Here is a 21,697-nt window from a genome sequence, read left to right on the forward strand (position 1 = left end):
AGAGTTAGTAGCAAAGAAGTGATAAATTAAAATGCCATGCACAATGCAGTAGTTTTTCGCGCATTTCGGTATTTGACATCATACCTCCTGATGTACATGCAGTGTGTATGCAGACAAGAAAAAAAATTCCCAGATTTTATGGTTAAAAATACATTTTTCCTGAGTGAAAATACAAATTTTCCCTGATGACAACACACTTTCTCCATGTTAAGTGACAGTATACTTTCTCTCAGAAGTGTAAAACTTATTAATCCCTTGAATAGTAAAGGTTTTATACATTGGCATAGAACTTTCCATTGGTCTTTCTTTGCATGTGTTACCCTTTAAACTATGTAAAATACAAATGTGCCACAAAAATTTTAAATGACGACATAAATATCTGGTCTCCTGGGTTCAATTTTTTTCTCAGTGGCTGGTCCTCAAAGTATTTTGAATGAGGGTCAAACACACTGCGATTTAACAAAGTCGTCTCACATTCTCACAGTTAACATAATTCATCTTACATAAAAGGAAATCTGCTTTGAAAGTAACACTTTTCAAACCACCATTCACAATTTTTTCTCACAACTTGTTTCAAATAGGTACATTTGAGCAGTTGCTAGATGGTGCCGACAGAAAAGTATAGTGGCACTGTGCTCTCGTCCAAAAGGCAAAAAATAAGCAGTTTGTCGTGTAAAGAATGCGAAAAGCGAGTTATAAAAGGTATTTGGTGTGTCAAGTGCAACTATTGGTTACACGAAAAGTGTGCAAAAATAAACTTAAAATACATCAGTGAGGATTTTCCGTGGACGTGTCACGCTTATATACGTAACGAAACGGCCGATCTTGTAACTATAGTGGACTCCAAAAATGAAATTATAAAATTACTTCAAAATGACATTCAGGCATTAAAAACTGAAATACTATGTTTAAAGGAAGGAAATTCTAGATTAATACTTGAACAACAGTCCGATGTGGGTGAAATACATAAAACAAAACAGCAACAAGAATTGAAAACCACGTGTGAAAGTGCAACTGCAAATGCAAGTAGTGTCACCAAAACTACAAAAAGTAGTCCTAAGGTTAAACAAGCTCAGTTTCAGTGTAAAACGAATGTTAAAATTTACGGAGATAGTCATGCACGCAATATTTCAGATTGTATGTCTAACTTGACCACAGAAAATGTGCGCATTTCATCTGTTATTAAACCTGGGGCGAAGTTTGTTGATGTAACAAGCTCTGTAAACAATGACTGCGCCGATTTTACAGAAAGTGATGTTGTTATTATAGCAGGTTCAAACGACGCTTATTGCAACGAGGCCAGTTCATTTATTAAAAAGTTGACTGTTACGTTAATGATGTTGTCCCATACAAATGTGATCTTGTCAAATATTCCGGCGAGATTTGATCTGCCTGACTGGTCATGTGTGAACCAAGAAATCCGATCTACAAATAAAAAATCAAAACATTTCTGCTCCAAGTTAAAAAAATGTGAGACTGCTGGATCTTAACAGTTATCAAAGAAGCAGCTTCACTGTACATGGACTACATCTTAATCGTCTGGGTAAGAATACTCTAGCAACTGACATCAACAGAGCTATTGAGGAAACAAAAAGCAATAATTCAAATCTGCTACCTTGTACCTCAGATGTCATACACACGAAAGACGGAGGTGATAATTATATATGCCTGCAGAGCAAGCAAATGAAAATAATTCCTCACTGCAGTGTCAAGACTGTTGATTTTTTAGGATAAAAAAGTCCCTCAGTGTTCCCAATTTACAAACTATCAATTTGTGTGATAATGTTAACCTTGAGAAGGATATATCCTCTCATGATTGTACTAATGTATCATTTTTACATTATAATGTTGAGGGCTTGGGTAACAAAATCGATGTATTTGTGGCCTTAGTTACAGATCTAGCTCCACATGTAATCGTGGTTACAGAGAATCAAAAAGCTAACCATAATATTCAGTATTATAAGTTACAGGAGTATAATCTTACATCGTTTTTTGTAGAACAGAACATAAAGGAGGGGGTGTTGCTACTTACGTAAGGAAATGTAACCTAACAAGTTCTGTAGAAAAAGTATCATGGGTTAAGGATTATTGTATCGAGAAAGACTTTGGAGCAGTGATAATTACGTTAATGATTGTATCCGTCCCACTTATTGTGGTTGGTATATATCAAGCCCCTTCTGGTAATCTTGAGGTTTTCCTGGAAGCACTGGATAGTGTATTGTGGAAGCTAAGCAAGGGTGGCAATACAGTAAATATTATCATGTTAGGACACTTTAATATAAACGCACTAAGCAACAGCCAGGAATGCAAAGGTTTACAAGACTGCATACGATCCTATGATATTAAAGATCTACTTGGTCATGTGCCCACTAGAATAACTGAGTCAAGCAGCAGTTCCATAGATCATGTAATGACAAATTATGAAAATCTTGTGTCGGCACAGACTGTAAACGGGCACATATCTGATCATCTAGGACAATTATTAGTGATTGGTTGTCTTAATAAACTTAAACAAAACAAAAAATATGAGAATAGAAGATTATTTTCTGAATACATCACAACCTTGCTAAAGAAAACTTTGGGTCAAGAATCTTGGGAATCAGTTTATAGAGAAAGGGGAGTTGACAGCAAATGGGAAGTATTTGTAAAAATTTTAACTAGACATATTGATATTATTATCCTGGCAAAGAAGATCAATGTAAATAAAAATAAACCTCCAGTAGTCAAACGTGTAAAACTGGATGAAGAAACGAAAAGACTCAAAGAAGGAATGGAGTATATGTATAAACTACACAGAGAAACCAGTCTTGATTCATATAAAGAGGATTATAAAAAATATAAATATGAGTATCGCAAGGAAGTAAGGAGAAGGAAAGTAGAACATATTAGTAAACAGATCCGAAATTCTGACTGTGTCTCAAAGTCGTGCTGGGCAATAGTTAATGATACGAGGAACACTGATTCAAAAACTAAAATTAATAATATAGAGTTAAGTATACATAATGATAATTTTTCTGATCCTTATATAGTTAGCAATATATTTAATGATTACTTTATAGATGCTATTGAAAATGATACTTGCATGAAACAGGAGAGGCAGTTTAAATATGATAAGGAAAAGGAACGGGACTCTTGTAAGCTACCTACAGTAACCATCAAGGACGTAACAGAGCTAATTAACCTAAAAAATAAAAGATCAGCTGGATGGGATGAATTCTCTCCTTTTCTACTGAAAAAAAGCAAGGCTGAGTTAGTCAGACCATTAGTCCATCTAATAAACTGTGTACTTGAAGGAGGTGTGTTTCCGAAGAAACTGAAACTTGCTATAGTTAAACCTTTATATAAAAAAGGGGAAAGAAAACAACCACAGAACTACAGACCAGTTGCCTTAACCTCAGTGTTTGGTAAATTAATTGAATAAATAATGCTAGAAATCCTAATTGAGCACTATAATATGAATAACTTAATAGGATATTTCCAACATGGCTTTAGAAGTGGTCGGAGCACCATATCTGCAGCAGTACAGTTTGTACACTGTCTGATGGAGAAAATAAATGAGGGTTACGAAACGGCTGGAGTGTTTTTAGATCTTTCCAAAGCGTTTGACAGAGTCCTCATGGCGCTCTTTTAAGTAAACTTGCTTATAATGGTGTCAGAGGGAAACTATTGCTTTTAATAGAATCTTACCTTAAAGATAGACAACAATGCACAGAAGTTGTGTATGATAATGGAGAGGTAATTGCAAAAAGAAGATCAAAGATAAGGAATATAAATTTTGGTGTGCCACAAGGCTCTATCTTGGGCCCCTTCTTGTTTATTTGCTACATGAATGATTTCCCAAAAGTATTAGACACCAGTCATCGTATTAATATGTATGCTGATGACACCTCTGGGGTTTGCTGCGCACGTAGTAATGATGACCTAAATTCAGTGGTACAGAATTTTGTTGAAAAAGCCCAAACACATTTTGAAAAAGAAAACCTGAGGGTCAATATTAACAAAACTAATTTAATTTATTTTAAGACAAGTAGTTCAAATAAAAATACTGTTCTAAATGAGGACATTCAGGAAAATACCTGTTCAGAATGTAAATTTCTGGGGATATATATATAGATGACAGACTTTCGTGGAATCAGCAAATAGATCATGTCTGTGGTAAAGTAACATCTAGTCTGTATTTACTAAGGAGATTGGTTCAATATTTAGATATCAAAGCAATAAAAATAGCGTATTTTGGGTTGGTGTATCCCCATCTACCTTATGGAATTGTATTGTGGGGTGGGTGTAGCCAATACAATATAAAAAGGGTATTTGTATTGCAGAAAAGAGTAATAAGAACTATGGCAAAAGTAAGACCCAGAACTTCATGTAAAAACCTGTTTATTAAGTTTAATATTATGACTATCTATGCAGTATATATGTTTCAATCAATATTATTAGTGGAAAAAGACAAAAAAGTGACAAACAGGAATATGGAAATCCATGATTACAATACAAGACAAAAATCAGACTTTCATATGGTGAGCAGACGATTGAATCTAACAACAAATACCCCATTCATTAAGGGAGCAATATTTTATAATTCTCTGCCATACAACCTGAAACCGCTTTCTGGTAGAATTTTTAAAAACGAGTTAAAAAAATGGCTTGTATTGAAGTGCCCATACACTATGGTGCTGACTGATTTGACCTCAGGAATGCTATGTTAAATATACTTAAATGATATTTTACTTAGTAGCATGTAATCTATTTATATTGTGTATCAATAATCTAAATGTAATTATTGTAACATAGCCCGTGCATGTTAAATACGTGTTTAGAGCTGTAAGATAAATAAATAAAAAAAGAGCACCAGGAGACAGGAATTACAGCGCACGGGCAGCTATGATGACATAGCAAGCCCACGCTTTGTGTTTGCTCTGCTCGTACACACTCACATTTCTGTTTGGAATTTTGTGCATAGCGGGACATCACGTGACCCTGTGTAGCAGTGTGACATTTTGTTTGAAAGGGGTATTTGGAGTTATTGTTCTGAGGACTGTAATTAGGACATATAAGAAATGCAAAATTAGAATGCACTCATTGCCACAATATTTGTTTCAAAACTAGACTCTACAACTCAAAGTATGCAAATATTTTGCTATTTGGTGACTTTAACACAGATTTTTTATTCGTACTCTACAATACTGTCACTTAGCATTTCCAGTCAGGTTCACATCCACACAGTATTGCACAAAGCCAGTAAGAAGGAATAAAAATTTCACGATCAAAGGCAGAGCCACGTGTGAAAGCACCCAGGTGATTTACCAACTGACCTGCCTACACTGTGATGCATTCTATGTGGGAATGACCAGCAACAAACTGTCCATTCGCATGAATGGACACAGGCAGACAGTGTTTGTTGGTAATGAGGATCACACTGTGGCTAAACATGCCTTGGTGCACGGCCAGCACATCTTGGCACAGTGTTACACCGTCCGAGTTATCTGGATACTTCCCACCAACATCAACCTATCCGAACTCCGGAGATGGGAACCTGCTCTTCAATATATCCTCTCTTCCCGTTACCCACCAGGCCTCAATCTCCGCTAATTTCAAGTTGCCGCCACTCATACCTCACCTGTCATTCAACAACATCTTTGCCTCTGCACTTCCACCTCGACTGACATCTCTGCCCAAACTCTCTGTCTTTAAATATGTCTGCTTGTGTCTGTATATGTGTGGATGGATATATATGTGTGTGTGTGTGTGTGTGTGTGTGTGTGTGTGTGTGTGTGGGCACGAGCGAGTGTATACCCATCGTTTTTTCCCCCTAAGGTAAGTCTTTCTGCTCCCGGGATTGGAATGACTCCTTACCCTCTCCCTTAAAACCCACATCCTTTCGTCTTTCCCTCTCCTTCCCTCTTTCCTGATGAGGCAACAGTTTGTTGTGAAAGCTTGAATTTTGTGTGTATGTTTGTGTTTGTTTGTGTGTCTGTCGACCTGCCAGCGCTTTCGTTTGTTAAGTCACATCATCTTTGTTTTTAGATGTATTTTTCCCATGTGGAATGTTTCCCTCTATTATATTAAAAATAAACATCTACTTCTATATGCCAGAACTAAGAACAGCATGCTTTTCATGATTTTCAAACTGTATAAAAATTAATAATTTTATTTGTGAAATCAAGAAACTGTATACCTACCTATTAGATTCTACTTCAGGAGTAAACAAACATGGTGTGCTCTCAGTCTACAATGTACCCGAGAGTGGTGTTCTGTAAATTTAAGATGTGGACAACACAAATTAAGAAATAATGTGAGGCCTAGAGGAGGAACCAGGAAAGTGTTGAAACATGTCTTGCAATTGAAAAAAAAGACTGTTTCACGGGAGGCAGATATGTAAAATTCCGCTAAAGCATTTCAGTGTGGCTTTCGAGATGTCAATATTCTCGGGGTACTATTACTGCATTATTTCAAGTTCCATTATTTATTATGGCATAATGCCATACATGCCAGAAGGTGAAAAACGTGCACTTGAGATTCAGTGACTAGCAAACTAGCTAATAGTGTGGAAAGCAGCAACGGCCTTGCTGCAGTGGATACACCAGTTCCTGTGAGCTCACTGAAGTTAAGCGCTGTCGTGTGTGGTCAGCACTTGGATGGGTGACCATCCAGGCTGTCATGTGCTGTTGCAATTTTTCGGGGTGCACTCAGCCTCGTTATGCCAATTGAAGAGCTACTCGACCAAATAGTAGCGGCTTTGGTCAAGAATACCATCGTAACGACTGTGAGAGCGGTGTGCTGACCCCACACCCCTCCTGTCCACATCCTCCACTGAGGATGACACGGCAGTCGGATCATCCTGGCAGGCCACTCGTGGCCTGAAGACTGAGTGCTTAATAGTGTGTAATGAAACACTTTGTTTCAAAGAAACAGAATGCCTGTGCAAAAAGACTAATAGAAGCGACGTTTCCTTAGCAAACCAACAAAAATAAATTCGTTGTTCTGCAAAGTGATTAAGCTTAACTGGAAATAACGTGGAAATAAAATAAAATCAGAAAACAAATTAATAACATATTTCAGTACTCCATAATTATGTGAATGTACACTCCTGGAAATGGAAAAAAGAACACATTGACACTGGTGTGTCAGACCCACCATACTTGCTCCGGACACTGCGAGAGGGCTGTACAAGCAATGATCACACGCACGGCACAGCGGACACACCAGGAACCGCGGTGTTGGCCGTTGAATGGCGCTAGCTGCGCAGCATTTGTGCACCGCCGCCGTCAGTGTCAGCCAGTATGCCGTGGCATACGGAGCTCCATCGCAGTCTTTAACACTGGTAGCATGCCGCGACAGCGTGGACGTGAACCGTATGTGCAGTTGACGGACTTTGAGCGAGGGCGTATAGTGGGCATGCGGGAGGCCGGGTGGACGTACCGCCGAATTGCTCAACACGTGGGGCGTGAGGTCTCCACAGTACATCGATGTTGTCGCCAGTGGTCGGCGGAAGGTGCACGTGCCCGTCGACCTGGGACCGGACCGCAGCGATGCACGGATGCACGCCAAGACCGTAGGATCCTACACAGTGCCGTAGGGGACCGCACCGCCACTTCCCAGCAAATTAGGGACACTGTTGCTCCTGGGGTATCGGCGAGGACCATTCGCAACTGTCTCCATGAAGCTGGGCTACGGTCCCGCACACCGTTAGGCCGTCTTCCGCTCACGCTCCAACATCGTGCAGCCCGCCTCCAGTGGTGTCGCGACAGGCATGAATGGAGAGACGAATGGAGCGATGAGAGTCGATTCTGCCTTGGTGCCAATGATGGTTGTATGCGTGTTTGGCGCCGTGCAGGTGAGCGCCACAATCAGGACTGCATACGACCGAGGCACACAGGGCCAACACCTGGCATCATGGTGTGGGGAGCGATCTCCTACACTGGCCGTACACCACTGGTGATCATCGAGGGGACACTGAATAGTGCACGGTACATCCAAACCGTCATCGAACCCATCGTTCTACCATTCCTAGACCGGCAAGGGAACTTGCTGTTCCAACAGGACAATGCACGTCCGCATGTATCCCGTGCCACCCAACATGCTCTAGAAGGTGTAAGTCAACTACCCTGGCCAGCAAGATCTCCGGATCTGTCCCCCATTGAGCATGTTTGGGACTGGATGAAGCGTCGTCTCACACGGTCTGCCCGTCCAGCACGAACGCTGGTCCAACTGAGGCGCCAGGTGGAAATGGCATGGCAAGCCGTTCCACAGGACTACATCCAGCATCTCTACGATCGTCTCCATGGGAGAATAGCAGCCTGCATTGCTGCGAAAGGTGGATATACACTGTACTAGTGCCGACATTGTGCATGCTCTGTTGCCTGTGTCTATGTGCCTGTGGTTCTGTCAGTGTGATCACGTGATGTATCTGACCCCAGGAATGTGTCAATAAAGTTTCCCCTTCCTGGGACAACGAATTCATGGTGTTCTTATTTCAATTTCCAGGAGTGTATTTTAATTCACTTGATAGCTGCAGTTATTTGTTTTCATCTGACGTGAGAGCTGTAAACAAAGACAGAACAGCAAAATCACATAACATAAATGCAGGTTATGTGGACACTACTACTCCCTACAAAAAAAGATTGCTCTGCGCACCTTTGGTGTGCCAGAAAATTTTTTCTGGGTAGCTCTGTGCATGTACATGAGCCCACTGGCATCTGCTCAAATGTACCTAACTTAAACAGTTGTGACACCACATTCGTCAAAATAGTTTTTGTTATGAAGCATTGCACAATCTCTGTCCTAAAGCCTTTGACACATTTTGCTTTCAGCAAACGCTTGTATGTACATTGCGTTTTGTTGTTCCAAATGGAGCATTTTCTTTGTAACTTTTATACTGGTGTTTTTCTCTTGTTTATGTTTTATTGCTGCAGTATTATTCTGCAGCAGTAGGCGACAGTGAAACTCTTTGTTAGTGTATCAGTACTCATCAAAATTGCAAAAATTTAACTCAAAACTGAAACAATGAAAAATTTCTAGAATTCCAAAATGTTCCCAGTTTTTTCCCACTGAAGCAGGCAAAAAGGAATACAAACGTCTGAAAAATGAGATCGACAGGAAGTGCAAAATGGCTAAGCAGGGATGGCTAGAGGACAAATGTAAGGATGTAGAGGCTTATCATGCAAGGGGAAGATAGTTACTGCCTACAGGAAAATTAAAGAGACCTTTGGAGAAAAGAGAACCACTTGTATGAATATCAAGAGCTCAGATGGAAACCCAGTTCTAAGCAAAGAAGGGAAAGCAGAAAGGTGGAAGAAGTATATAGAGGGTCTATACAGGGGCAATGCTCTTGAGGACAATATTATGGAAATGGAAGAGGATATAGATGAAGATGAAATGGGAGATATGATACTGCGTGAAGAGTTTGACAGAGCACTGAAAGACCTGAGATGAAACAAGGCCCCGGGAGTAGACAACATTCCATTAGATCTACTGACAGCCTTGGGAAAGCCAGTCCTGATAAAACTCTACCATCTGGTGAGTAAGATGTATGAGACAGGAGAAATACCCTCAGACTTCAAAAAGAATGTAATAATTCCAATCCCGAAGAAAGCAGTGTTGACAGATGTGAAAATTAACAAACTATCAGTTTAATAAGTCACAGCTGTACAATATTAACGTTAATTGTTTACAGATGAATGAAAAAACCGGTAGAAGCCGACCTCGGGGAAGATCAGTTTGGATTCCGTAGAAATGTTGGAACACGTGATGCAATACTGACCCTACGACTTATCTTAGGAGAAAGATTAAGGAAAGGCAAACCTACATTTCTAGCATTTGTAGACTTAGAGAAAGCTTTTGACAATGTTGACTGGAATACTCTCTTTCCAATTCTGAAGGTGGCAGGGGTAAAATACAGGGAGCAAAAGACTATTTACAACTTGTACAGAAAGCAGACGGCAGGGAGTGAGACGAGGTTGTAGCCTCTCCCCAATGCTATTCAATCTGTATATTGAGCAAGCAGTAAAGAAAATGAGAGAAAAGTTCGGAGTAGGTTTTAAAATCCATGAAGAAGAAATAAAAACTGCAGTTCGCCGATGACATTGTAATTCTGTCAGAGACAGCAAAGGACTTGGAAGAACAATTGAACAGAATGGACAGTGTGTTGAAAGGAGGGTATAAGACAAAAATCAACAAAAGCAAAATAAGGATGATGGAATGTAGTCAAATTAAGTCAGGTGATGCTAAAGGAATTAGATTCGGAAATGAGACACATAAAGTAGTAAAGGAGTTTTGCGATTTGGGGAGCAAAATAACTGATGATGGTCGAAGTAGAGAGGATATAAAATGTAGACTGGCAATGGCAAGGAAAGCGTTTCTGAAGAAGAGAAATTTGTTAATTTCGAGTATTGAATTAAGAGTCAGGATGTCGTTTCGGAAAGTATTTGTATGGAGTGTAGTCATGTATGGAAGTGAAACATGGACGATAAATAATTTAGACATGAAGAGAATAGAAGCTTTCAAAATGTGGTGCTACAGAATAATGCTGAAGATTAGATGGGTAGATCACATAACTAATGAGGAGGTATTGAATGGAATTGGGGAGAAGAGGAGTTTGTGGAACAACTTGACTAGAAGAAGGGATTGGTTGGTAGGACATGTTCTGAGGCATCAAGGGATCACCAATTTAGTACTGGAGGGCAGCGTGGAGGGTAAAAATTGTAGAGGAAGACCAAGAGATGAATACGCTAAGCAGATTCAGAAGGATGTAGGCTGCAGTAGGTACTGGGAGATAATGAAGCTTGCACAGGTTAGAGTAGCATGGAGAGCTGCATCAAACCAGTCTCAAGACTGAAGACCACAACAACAACAACAACAACAACAACAACCAGGCATTTTAACAAGGTACTGAAGACTTAAGCTTTAACTTCCAAAGCATTAACAGCTGTCAAATAGTTAAGAAGTCATTACAAAACACAAATACTATGCATATTGAGTACTTACCACATTTTCTCACCAAAAATATTGTTTTATGGGAGTATAGTGAGCAAAAAAAGGTTTTAAATTTGCCAATTAAATCCCTAGGTAGTACCAAATTGAAAAAAATGGAGAGAAAGAATGAAAAAATTGCATACTCGTCGAAAAAATGGAAAAGTAATGAAAAGAATTCATAACCATCGTAGAAGCTTACAGAAATGTATTTACAGCATATTAAATGTAAACTGTTAATCCAAAAAATTATAATTTTGCTGATTGTGCATGTGTGCCTACCTGAAAGTATGGGCTACAAGCAGAGAGAACTACTCTGTGAGCCTGGAGATGCTTGCCCTCAGCAGCTAGTGTTACATCCACCATAGATTCCGTGCGTAGCAGATGTGTGAAAACTGAGATGAAATTTGGCTGGTGATTATTCCAGCAAAGGCAAAACTGTTCCTCAGCCATTGCCACTCTGACCTAGGGGAAAAAAAAAAAAAAAAAAGTTTTTATTTTCGTAACTTTCAGACACACAAATAACGGTAACCCAATTATTCTACTTGAAGAAGTAAAAGACAAAACAAAAAATAATTTATATTTGATAAAAGATACGTAAGAGAGAAGGAAGAGAGAATGAACATGCAAACTGGCTTCAATTTTCCATTTGTTTCTCAAAATGATAAATGTAAAGATGGCACACACCAGAAGCCATAACACTTTTAAACCCTCAACTGTGCTCTACCAGCTGGGCTCAGGATACACTGCACAGTGGCAACATTCAGAAGGCTCTACAACATGTATTTGGAGTTGTATATTAGCCACAAGGGTCACATTACCTAGTGTAAGCACTATCCAACATTTGTGGATGGCTTTTCTGTTCTATGAAACAATTATTGCATCAGGTAGTATACACATTGTTGAGAGCCAGGAGAATGTATGTCATACATCACACATGTCTCTGCATGGTGAAGGCGTTAGAAGAATATTAAATGAAAATGCTTATAATTGGTCTAGTAGTGGAGAAAACAGTGGAGATGAGGATCTTTACGAAGGTGATACAGAGACGTCACGTAGGTAAGGTGACCCTGCTGACTGTGGTTCCATGAGAACATGGTCTGTTAACTATAGTGCAGGCGGGACTAAATTTGCATTTACATGGACAATGTGTGGGGTTGCTAGTCCCCCATCGGGCGCCTCCCCGGGTGGCGGATTGGGGAATGCTCTCCAGTTATGGGGGGTACTGGGGAAATAAAATACCCGGGGTGGACCAAAACTAGCACGGGTGTGGGAAGACTCGTTAAGCCATGGTGAAGGCAAATCCCTAGGGGTAGAGTACCCCAAAATCAAGACTCCTGGTCCTCCAGGTTGGGGGTTGTGCAGAGGGCTACCAACCCACTCATGTAAAACAATGGCCAGTCAGGACACTCAAGGTATGCCTCGGAAACTGGACAGAATTTACTGGAACAGAAACTGGCAAAGTTACAAGGATTTCTCTTTTGGTTTGTGGAATGTCAGAAGTCTATACCGCCCAGGAAGCGCACAAATACTAATAAACGAACTAGGAAAATACAAGGTACAACTGGTAGCGCTCCAAGAAATAAGATGGCAGGGAACGGGATCAATGAAAATAGGAGACAGGACAATAATGTATGGAGACTGCGGTCAGCGCCATGAATTTGGAACGGGCTTTTACATTCATAAAACAGCAATTGACACAATAAAGGAATTCAAATCAATTAATAACCGAATATCACACATTACAATTCAGGCTCAGTGGTTTGATATTACATTTATAAATGTTCATGCACCCACAGAAGATAAGGAAGATGACGTGAAAGAAGAATTTTATAGTCAACTGGAACAGACATATAATTCAATAAGTAGACATAATGTAACAATAGTGTTAGGAGACTTTAATGCCAAAGTAGGAAAAGAAGAAATCTACAAACCAACCATTGGGAATTACAGCTTACATGATGAAAGTTCAGAGAATGGTGTGCGACTCATAAACTTTGCAATGGCAAATGGTCTCACATTAAGCAGCACAAAATTCCAACACAAACGCATTCATTTAGGGACATGGATATCACCAGATGGAAAAGTAGTGAACCAGATTAACCATGTCGCCATCCAAAGATGATTTCAAAACAGTATTAAAGACGTTAGAACTTTTATGGGAGCAGATTGTGAGACAGATCATATGTTAATCATAGCTCAAATGAAAATAAAGCTAAAAAAGAAACAAAGTACAAATAGGATTGAAATTAAAAGGTACGATGTAGAAAATCTGGCAGAAGAAAAAATAAAAGAAAACTTTAGGAAAGAAATGGAAATTAACCTATCGGAATCTAGACTGACACATAGTGACCAGCAAGACGTGGAAAGTAGATGGATACACCTCAGAAACAGTATTCAAGATTTAGCTTCCAAAACTATAGGTAAAAGAAAACGAACAAACAAAATCTGGTTTAATATAAAGTGCCAAGAAAGAGTACTGGAGAGGAAAAATGCGAGGAAGGCATGGTTACAAGACATGGACAATATTATACTAAAGGAGAGATACTATAAAATCCGCAAGGAAACACAACGAACTCTAAGACAAGAGAAGAGAAAACACTACAACAACATGGTAAGAGAAGCGGAGGATGATTTCAAGCATCACAGAGCAAGGCAGATGTACCAGAATATAAAAAAGTCCTTGGGAAAATTCACTAAAAGGGAACAGTTTATAAAGGACCATAATGGGAAAATACTTACGAACAAGAATGACATACAAGAAACATGGAAGACATACTTTACACAGCTGCTCAACTGCAATGATCCACAATATTACTTTACATTTGAAGAACCAGATACAGTTGATATACAAGTCACCACATCATCAGTAAATGAAATAAGACAAACAATAAAGAAATTAAAGAACAACAAGGCCTGTGGGGAAGACCAGGTATATGCTGAGCTTTTAAAAAATGGAGGACCACAATTGGAAATAGAACTACATTCCTTAATTGAAACAATTTGGGAGACAGAAAACATACCGGCCAATTGGAAAACTGCAATTATATGCCCCATCTTTAAGAAGAATGATCCCCTTGTCTGTGATAACTACAGAGGAATTGCCCTACTCGATGTCACGTATAAAATTTTGTCGATGTGTATACTACACAGACTGATTCCCATAACCGAAGAACTGATTGGGGACTACCAATGTGGTTTCCGCACTAACAGATCCACTTTGGATCACTAATTCACATTGAGACAAATAACTGAGAAGGCATGGGAATTTAATGTAGATATCCATATTCTATTTATAGACTTCAAGAAGGCCTATGATAGCATACACCGACAGACACTCTTTAACACCATGAAAGAATTTGAAATACCATTAAAATTAATCAAATTAGTTAAAATGTGTTTGGAAGAAACCATATGCAAAGTTAAGACACCTGCAGGAGAGACTGAAAATTTTAAGGTGTACACTGGACTGAGACAAGGGGATGCCATCTCACCTATTCTATTTAATATTATCTTAGAGAAGATTGATAGAGAATTCACCAAAACTAATCCACAAGGGATCCAACTGCAGGGACAGAACATTACTAGACTTGCTTATGCAGATGATGTAGCCTTAATAAGCACTTCAAAAGCTGAATTAATCAGGATGATGCAAAATTATTACAAAATAGCTGAGAAAGCTGGACTTCATGTGAATGAAGAAAAGACAGAATATCTAGTCATAAGTAAAAAACTCCAAAAGAATACACCACTGACCGTAAATGGTCTCACTTTCAAGGCAGTTGACCACTTCAAGTACTTAGGGAGTCTTTTTAGCAGAGACAATAGAGCAGAAATAGAAATAGACACCCGTCTAGCAGCAGCTAATAGAACTTTTCACAGCTGTATCAAAATTTAAGGATGAGATCACTTAGTACTGAATTCAAAATCCATTTTTATCAGTCAACTATTGTACCAGTAGCATTATATGGATGTGAAGCTATTACATTCAGGAAAAAAGATGAAGAAAAACTGTTGATATTTGAAAGAAAAATACTAAGAAAAATATTTGGACCAATCTTCGATGAAAATGTCATGGAGTGGAGGATAAGGAAAAATGAAGAACTATGGGAGCTGTACAAATATAGAACCATTGTGGAAATGTTAAAGAAGAGAAGACTGAACAGGGCTGGTCATGTAGCAAGGATGCCGGAGAACAGACTACCCAAAATAGCATCCACTAAGAAATTAGAAGGAAAGAGAAGAAGAGGAGGACCTCGAATTAGGTGGATGGAGAATATCCGGGAAGATGCAGCTAGGATGGGCATCAACTCTGATTGGACAACAATTTCCCTGGATAGAAATAATTGGAAGAGGCTCGTAGAGCAGGTGTATGGTCGATAAGGCCTTAGCCACGTGTAAAGTAAAGTAAGTAAGTATGGACAATGTATAGAAAAATTGTTTTGCTTGTTTTCTGAATCCACGTGATACTTTCACTTTAACGATAGGTTGTTAACAATGATAAGTACTGAGATGAACAAGTATGCTGAACAGTTTGTAAGTTCCCACAAGTACAGAATGAAACAATTGTGTGTGCATCAATCTGTACCAACAAACAGAGAAAAATTGTATTCCTTGTTCGAAGTCAAAGTTCAGAAACTCTTATTTGAAATTTATTATTTAAGCAAAGAAACTCTTGAAACATCACTTTTCTGGAAAGTAATGCAAGAAAGTAGATTTAGTCTTCTGCTGAAATTTATTCATTTTAATGACTATAGTTTCGGCTCGAAAGATTATAGTATTCCAGCTAAATTATAAAAATTAAATACTTGTGGCTGACCATCTGCAGAAAAAATTTCATGCAGTGTACACTCCCGAATGAGAATTCCGGTGAGAAATCGTGAATGGTGTTCCCAAGGCTCAGTATTAGCTCTGCTTTTGTTCATCATACAGGTAAACAATTTTCTATCTAATCTACAACAAGCAGAATTACTTCTTTTTGTTGACAACATTAGTTTTGTCATCATTCCGAGCATATACACAGGAACAGAAGAAATGATAAGCAATATTTTGGCTTTCTGTAAATGGTCTCACTATTTTAAAGGGACACTACATATTCAGTTCAATACACTCAGAGGTACTATAGCAATGTTAAGTATAATACTAGGTGAGAAAGAACAATTAGGGTGGAAAGGATCGATATTTTTGGTGTCAATGTTGACGAGAATTTAAACTGGAAAAAATACATTTTTAAATCCCTTATACAACATAGTTCAGCCACACTTGCACTTTGAATCATTAGAATCTTTGGGGTGAAACAAATCTGTAATCTGCGATATTTTGCGTATTTTTCAATCAATGATGCCTTACATAATAATGTTCCGGGTTAATTCAACTTTAAGAAAGAAAGTGTTCATTGCCCAAAAATGTGCTGTAAGACACATAAGTGGTGCTCACAACCAATCATCTTATAGGCATGGATTTGGAGAGTTAAGCATTTAGACTATTGCTTCACATTATATTTACTCCCTTGCTGCTTCACAGTATATTTACTCTCTCATGAAGTTTGTTGTACATAGTCCACAGAAGTTCAAAAGGATTAATAATGTACATTATTACAATAGCAGAAGAAAAAGTGATATTCATTACTCAACAATATGGTTGTTTTCAGCATGAACAGGTGTGCACAATGCTGCAACCAACAATTTTGGATCACCAAATGACATAAAATGTCTGACACTGATGTAAATTTTGAAAACAAACCAAAAAAGTTTCTCCTTGACAACTATTTCTATTTCATAGAACAATTTGTACTATTGCAATGTTTAAAGATGGTAGGTAGGAATTACTAATTGACATCTGTATATCAAAAAAAGAATGGTCATCATGCAGCCAGCCATACTCAAAAATTAATTTGTTACTCTAATGTAAAATGACTCATTCCACATCATTACAATTTATCATGCAAATCATTTGTTGAACACTTAACTAACTTACTACTGACAAGTAATTTTCATAGTGGAAAGGGACACCTCTATAAAAAAGTAGTACCAATGAAATATGCTCATTTTGAGAATGAAACATTTTGCTTGTGCGAAGCAAATAGTGGCTTTTTATTTTGCCTTACAGTTCACACAGGGAGATATAGTATTTGAGCCACAACATATTAAAAATTCTCTTACATATAAAAGTAAGTTTTGCCTTTGCTCGAAGGATATTTTGACAAAGGGCATACCGACAGATTTTATTCGTGTCTCCAGTTATTTGATTTCCTTGTCTCTTAAAATACTGACGGCACTGGCACAGTTATGAGTACCACCATGGAAATACCAGCTGCTTTGAGGGAGGCAAAATTCAAGAAGGGTACAGTTATGACTTTTTGCAAAGGGAAATGGATGGAAATAGGACAGTAACACAAAAAAGACGTCTATATGGTATTTAGTATGTACAGTGAATAATTATTACAAGTTGTGAGGAAGGAAACAGTGAAAGTGAAGCCAGAAACTATCCTCAAATACAGTGACACAATGGGTGGCACTGACTTCTGACTAGCACATGACAAATTATTCGAGAGGAAGGAAACATCTCTTATAAATATTACATAAAGCAGTTTCACCATGTTGACTGTTGCTGCTATAAAGTCTAATTTTTTGCACAAGAAACTTAATGAAAAATTCAAGAGATTTGATAGTCAAATTCAATTGAAAGTTTTAATTGAAAAATTTGGAGCATTTTATACATTCTTCCTCTCAACAAAAAAAAGTGGGTTGCCTCTGCCAAGTGTCAGTTCCGACACGGGTTGGCGAAATTGTGCTTTCTGGAAGATTTTCCCTCTATTGAGAAGAAACAGGCACCTATGAGACATTGCCAAATGTGTTGTAGTAGAAAAAACATCAAAGGAAATAAAATAAACACATGTTTTTTGTAAAGCATGTTATTTTGGTCTATTTTTAATACCTTGTTTCGAATAGTACCATATAAAAAATAATTTCTAAATAAATTTTGTACAAGGAAACTGAGTATGCCTTAGCTCCTTGGATAAAATCATTCCTCTGTCTATCAAAGTAAGTCAAAAGTAATTTGTTTATTTCCATAACACACTAGCTACTGCCAAAAGCTTCAAACTGTTGGCAAATTACAATCAGAACAGTCACTTCATTTGAGAAAAGCATGTCAAAATGTGTCAACATAAATTGTGCTACAAAAGAGCACCTTAAGGCTCAGGAATAATTACATAGGCCACAACAGATAGCAGCTCCTGCAAATCCCTACAGTAGCAGCAGGTAACACCACAACAACGGCAGCTGCATGGTGCACGGAATGGCCTAATGCAGGGGTTAAGCACGTTTGAGAAAGAACTGTCACTTATGAAGATTCCTGCCCACGTAATTCAACGTGTGTGCACTCTTTCATACTTAAAAAAAACATTCTTCTGTCACGTGGCGCTATATGTACTACTTCCTACAACGAAAACCTACCTGAAGAATATTTACAAATATCATACACAATGTACATAGAACACTCTTTCCTCAGGGAACAGAAAGACAAAATTTCCAAAGCTCACTGTGTCCTGTTCTATCTCCAAACCCAATAAAAAACAGTCGTGAGCCACCAGCTACTTATCAAGTCACAGCATGACAGCACAAGTATAATACAGTCTGGAGAACAAACGAAAACACCCAGGCAGAACTGGTTAATCTGCCTGCCATGTGCTGCTCGCTGTTGGCTGAAGATGAGACAGGGACTGAGAATGGGCAGCAACAATCAATGAGGACTGTGGAGGGCAGGTACAAATGTCTAGTGTGCAAGAGGGGTGGGGGAACCTCGCGGGACTCTACAGCAGGCAGGGTGGGGCTAGCAGCACGGTGGGCTTCTGTAGGAGATTGCGCAGGTGTCCAGTGGGGTTGCACTTGTGCAAAGGGCGGGCGGGCAGCGAGGCGGGAACCGGAAAGGACGGGCGGGCAGCGAGGCGGGAACCGGAAAGGGCGGGCGGGCGTCGAGGCGGGAACCGGAAAGGGCGGGCGGGCGTCGAGGCGGGAACCGGAAAGGGCGGGCGGGCGTCGAGGCGGGAACCTGAAAGGGCGGGCGGGCGTCGAGGCGGGAACCGGAAAGGGCGGGCGGGCGTCGAGGCGGGAACCGGAAAGGGCGGGCGGGCGTCGAGGCGGGAACCGGAAAGGGCGGGCGGGCGTCGAGACGGGAACCGGAAAGGACGGGCGGGCGTCGAGGCGGGAACCGGAAAGGACGGGCGGGCGTCGAGGCGGGAACCGGAAAGGACGGGCGGGCGTCGAGGCGGGAACCGGAAAGGACGGGCGGGCAGCGAGGCGGGAACCGGAAAGGACGGGCGGGCAGCGAGGCGGGAACCGGAAAGGACGGGCGGGCAGCGAGGCGGGAACCGGAAAGGACGGGCGGGCAGCGAGGCGGGAACCGGAAAGGACGGGCGGGCAGCGAGGCGGGAACCGGAAAGGACGGGCGGGCAGCGAGGCGGGAACCGGAAAGGACGGGCGGGCAGCGAGGCGGGAACCGGAAAGGACGGGCGGGCAGCGAGGCGGGAACCGGAAAGGACGGGCGGGCAGCGAGGCGGGAACCGGAAAGGACGGGCGGGCAGCGAGGCGGGAACCGGAAAGGACGGGCGGGCAGCGAGGCGGGAACCGGAAAGGACGGGCGGGCAGCGAGGCGGGAACCGGAAAGGACGGGCGGGCAGCGAGGCGGGAACCGGAAAGGACGGGCGGGCAGCGAGGCGGGAACCGGAAAGGACGGGCGGGCAGCGAGGCGGGAACCGGAAAGGACGGGCGGGCAGCGAGGCGGGAACCGGAAAGGACGGGCGGGCAGCGAGGCGGGAACCGGAAAGGACGGGCGGGCAGCGAGGCGGGAACCGGAAAGGACGGGCGGGCAGCGAGGCGGGAACCGGAAAGGACGGGCAGGCAGCGAGGCGGGAACCGGAAAGGACGGGCGGGCAGCGAGGCGGGAACCGGAAAGGACGGGCGGGCAGCGAGGCGGGAACCGGAAAGGACGGGCGGGCAGCGAGGCGGGAACCGGAAAGGACGGGCGGGCAGCGAGGCGGGAACCGGAAAGGACGGGCGGGCAGCGAGGCGGGAACCGGAAAGGACGGGCGAACAGCGAGGCGGGAACCGGAAAGGACGGGCGGGCAGCGAGGCGGGAACCGGAAAGGACGGGCGGGCAGCGAGGCGGGAACCGGAAAGGACGGGCGGGCAGCGAGGCGGGAACCGGAAAGGACGGGCGGGCAGCGAGGCGGGAACCGGAAAGGACGGGCGGGCAGCGAGGCGGGAACCGGAAAGGACGGGCGGGCAGCGAGGCGGGAACCGGAAAGGACGGGCGGGCAGCGAGGCGGGAACCGGAAAGGACGGGCGGGCAGCGAGGCGGGAACCGGAAAGGACGGGCGGGCAGCGAGGCGGGAACCGGAAAGGACGGGCGGGCAGCGAGGCGGGAACCGGAAAGGACGGGCGGGCAGCGAGGCGGGAACCGGAAAGGACGGGCGGGCAGCGAGGCGGGAACCGGAAAGGACGGGCGGGCAGCGAGGCGGGAACCGGAAAGGACGGGCGGGCAGCGAGGCGGGAACCGGAAAGGACGGGCGGGCAGCGAGGCGGGAACCGGAAAGGACGGGCGGGCAGCGAGGCGGGAACCGGAAAGGACGGGCGGGCAGCGAGGCGGGAACCGGAAAGGACGGGCGGGCAGCGAGGCGGGAACCGGAAAGGACGGGCGGGCAGCGAGGCGGGAACCGGAAAGGACGGGCGGGCAGCGAGGCGGGAACCGGAAAGGACGGGCGGGCAGCGAGGCGGGAACCGGAAAGGACGGGCGGGCAGCGAGGCGGGAACCGGAAAGGACGGGCGGGCAGCGAGGCGGGAACCGGAAAGGACGGGCGGGCAGCGAGGCGGGAACCGGAAAGGACGGGCAGGCAGCGAGGCGGGAACCGGAAAGGACGGGCGGGCAGCGAGGCGGGAACCGGAAAGGACGGGCGGGCAGCGAGGCGGGAACCGGAAAGGACGGGCGGGCAGCGAGGCGGGAACCGGAAAGGACGGGCGGGCAGCGAGGCGGGAACCGGAAAGGACGGGCGGGCAGCGAGGCGGGAACCGGAAAGGACGGGCGGGCAGCGAGGCGGGAACCGGAAAGGACGGGCGAACAGCGAGGCGGGAACCGGAAAGGACGGGCGGGCAGCGAGGCGGGAACCGGAAAGGACGGGCGGGCAGCGAGGCGGGAACCGGAAAGGACGGGCGGGCAGCGAGGCGGGAACCGGAAAGGACGGGCGGGCAGCGAGGCGGGAACCGGAAAGGACGGGCGGGCAGCGAGGCGGGAACCGGAAAGGACGGGCGGGCAGCGAGGCGGGAACCGTAAAGGACGGGCGGGCAGCGAGGCGGGAACCGTAAAGGACGGGCGGGCAATGAGGCGGGAACCGGAAAGGACGGGCGGGCAGCGAGGCGGGAACCGTAAAGGACGGGCGGGCAGCGAGGCGGGATCCGTAAAGGACGGGCGGGCAGCGAGGCGGGAACCGTAAAGGACGGGCGGGCAGCGAGGCGGGAACCGTAAAGGGCGGGCGGGCGTTGAGGCGGGAACCGGAAAGGGCGGGCGGGCGTCGAGGCGGGAACCGGAAAGGGCGGGCGGGCGTCGAGGCGGGAACCGGAAAGGGCGGGCGGGCGTCGAGGCGGGAACCGGAAAGGGCGGGCGGGCGTCGAGGCGGGAACCGGAAAGGACGGGCGGGCGTCGAGGCGGGAACCGGAAAGGACGGGCGGGC

At 43.4% G+C, this 21,697-nt stretch overlaps 1 protein-coding gene across 1 annotated transcript; it reads left to right on the top strand.

Annotated features, from left to right (window-relative positions):
- Positions 1 to 18,657: 18,657 nt before the first annotated feature.
- LOC126183245 (uncharacterized transmembrane protein DDB_G0289901-like) lies at positions 18,658 to 21,300 on the top strand. Its single transcript, XM_049925040.1, has one exon. It carries the CDS (start codon positions 18,658 to 18,660, stop codon positions 21,298 to 21,300), a length of 2,643 nt encoding a protein of 880 aa, XP_049780997.1.
- The last annotated feature ends 397 nt before the right edge of the window (positions 21,301 to 21,697 follow it).

Source organism: Schistocerca cancellata, chromosome 4 (genome assembly GCF_023864275.1).
Source record: "Schistocerca cancellata isolate TAMUIC-IGC-003103 chromosome 4, iqSchCanc2.1, whole genome shotgun sequence".
NCBI classification, from domain to species: domain Eukaryota; kingdom Metazoa; phylum Arthropoda; class Insecta; order Orthoptera; family Acrididae; genus Schistocerca; species Schistocerca cancellata.

Excerpts from the sequence above, each read along its gene's own strand:
- LOC126183245 (XM_049925040.1), top strand. The coding sequence starts at position 18,658 with ATGTGCTGCTCGCTGTTGGCTGAAGATGAGACAGGGACTGAGAATGGG.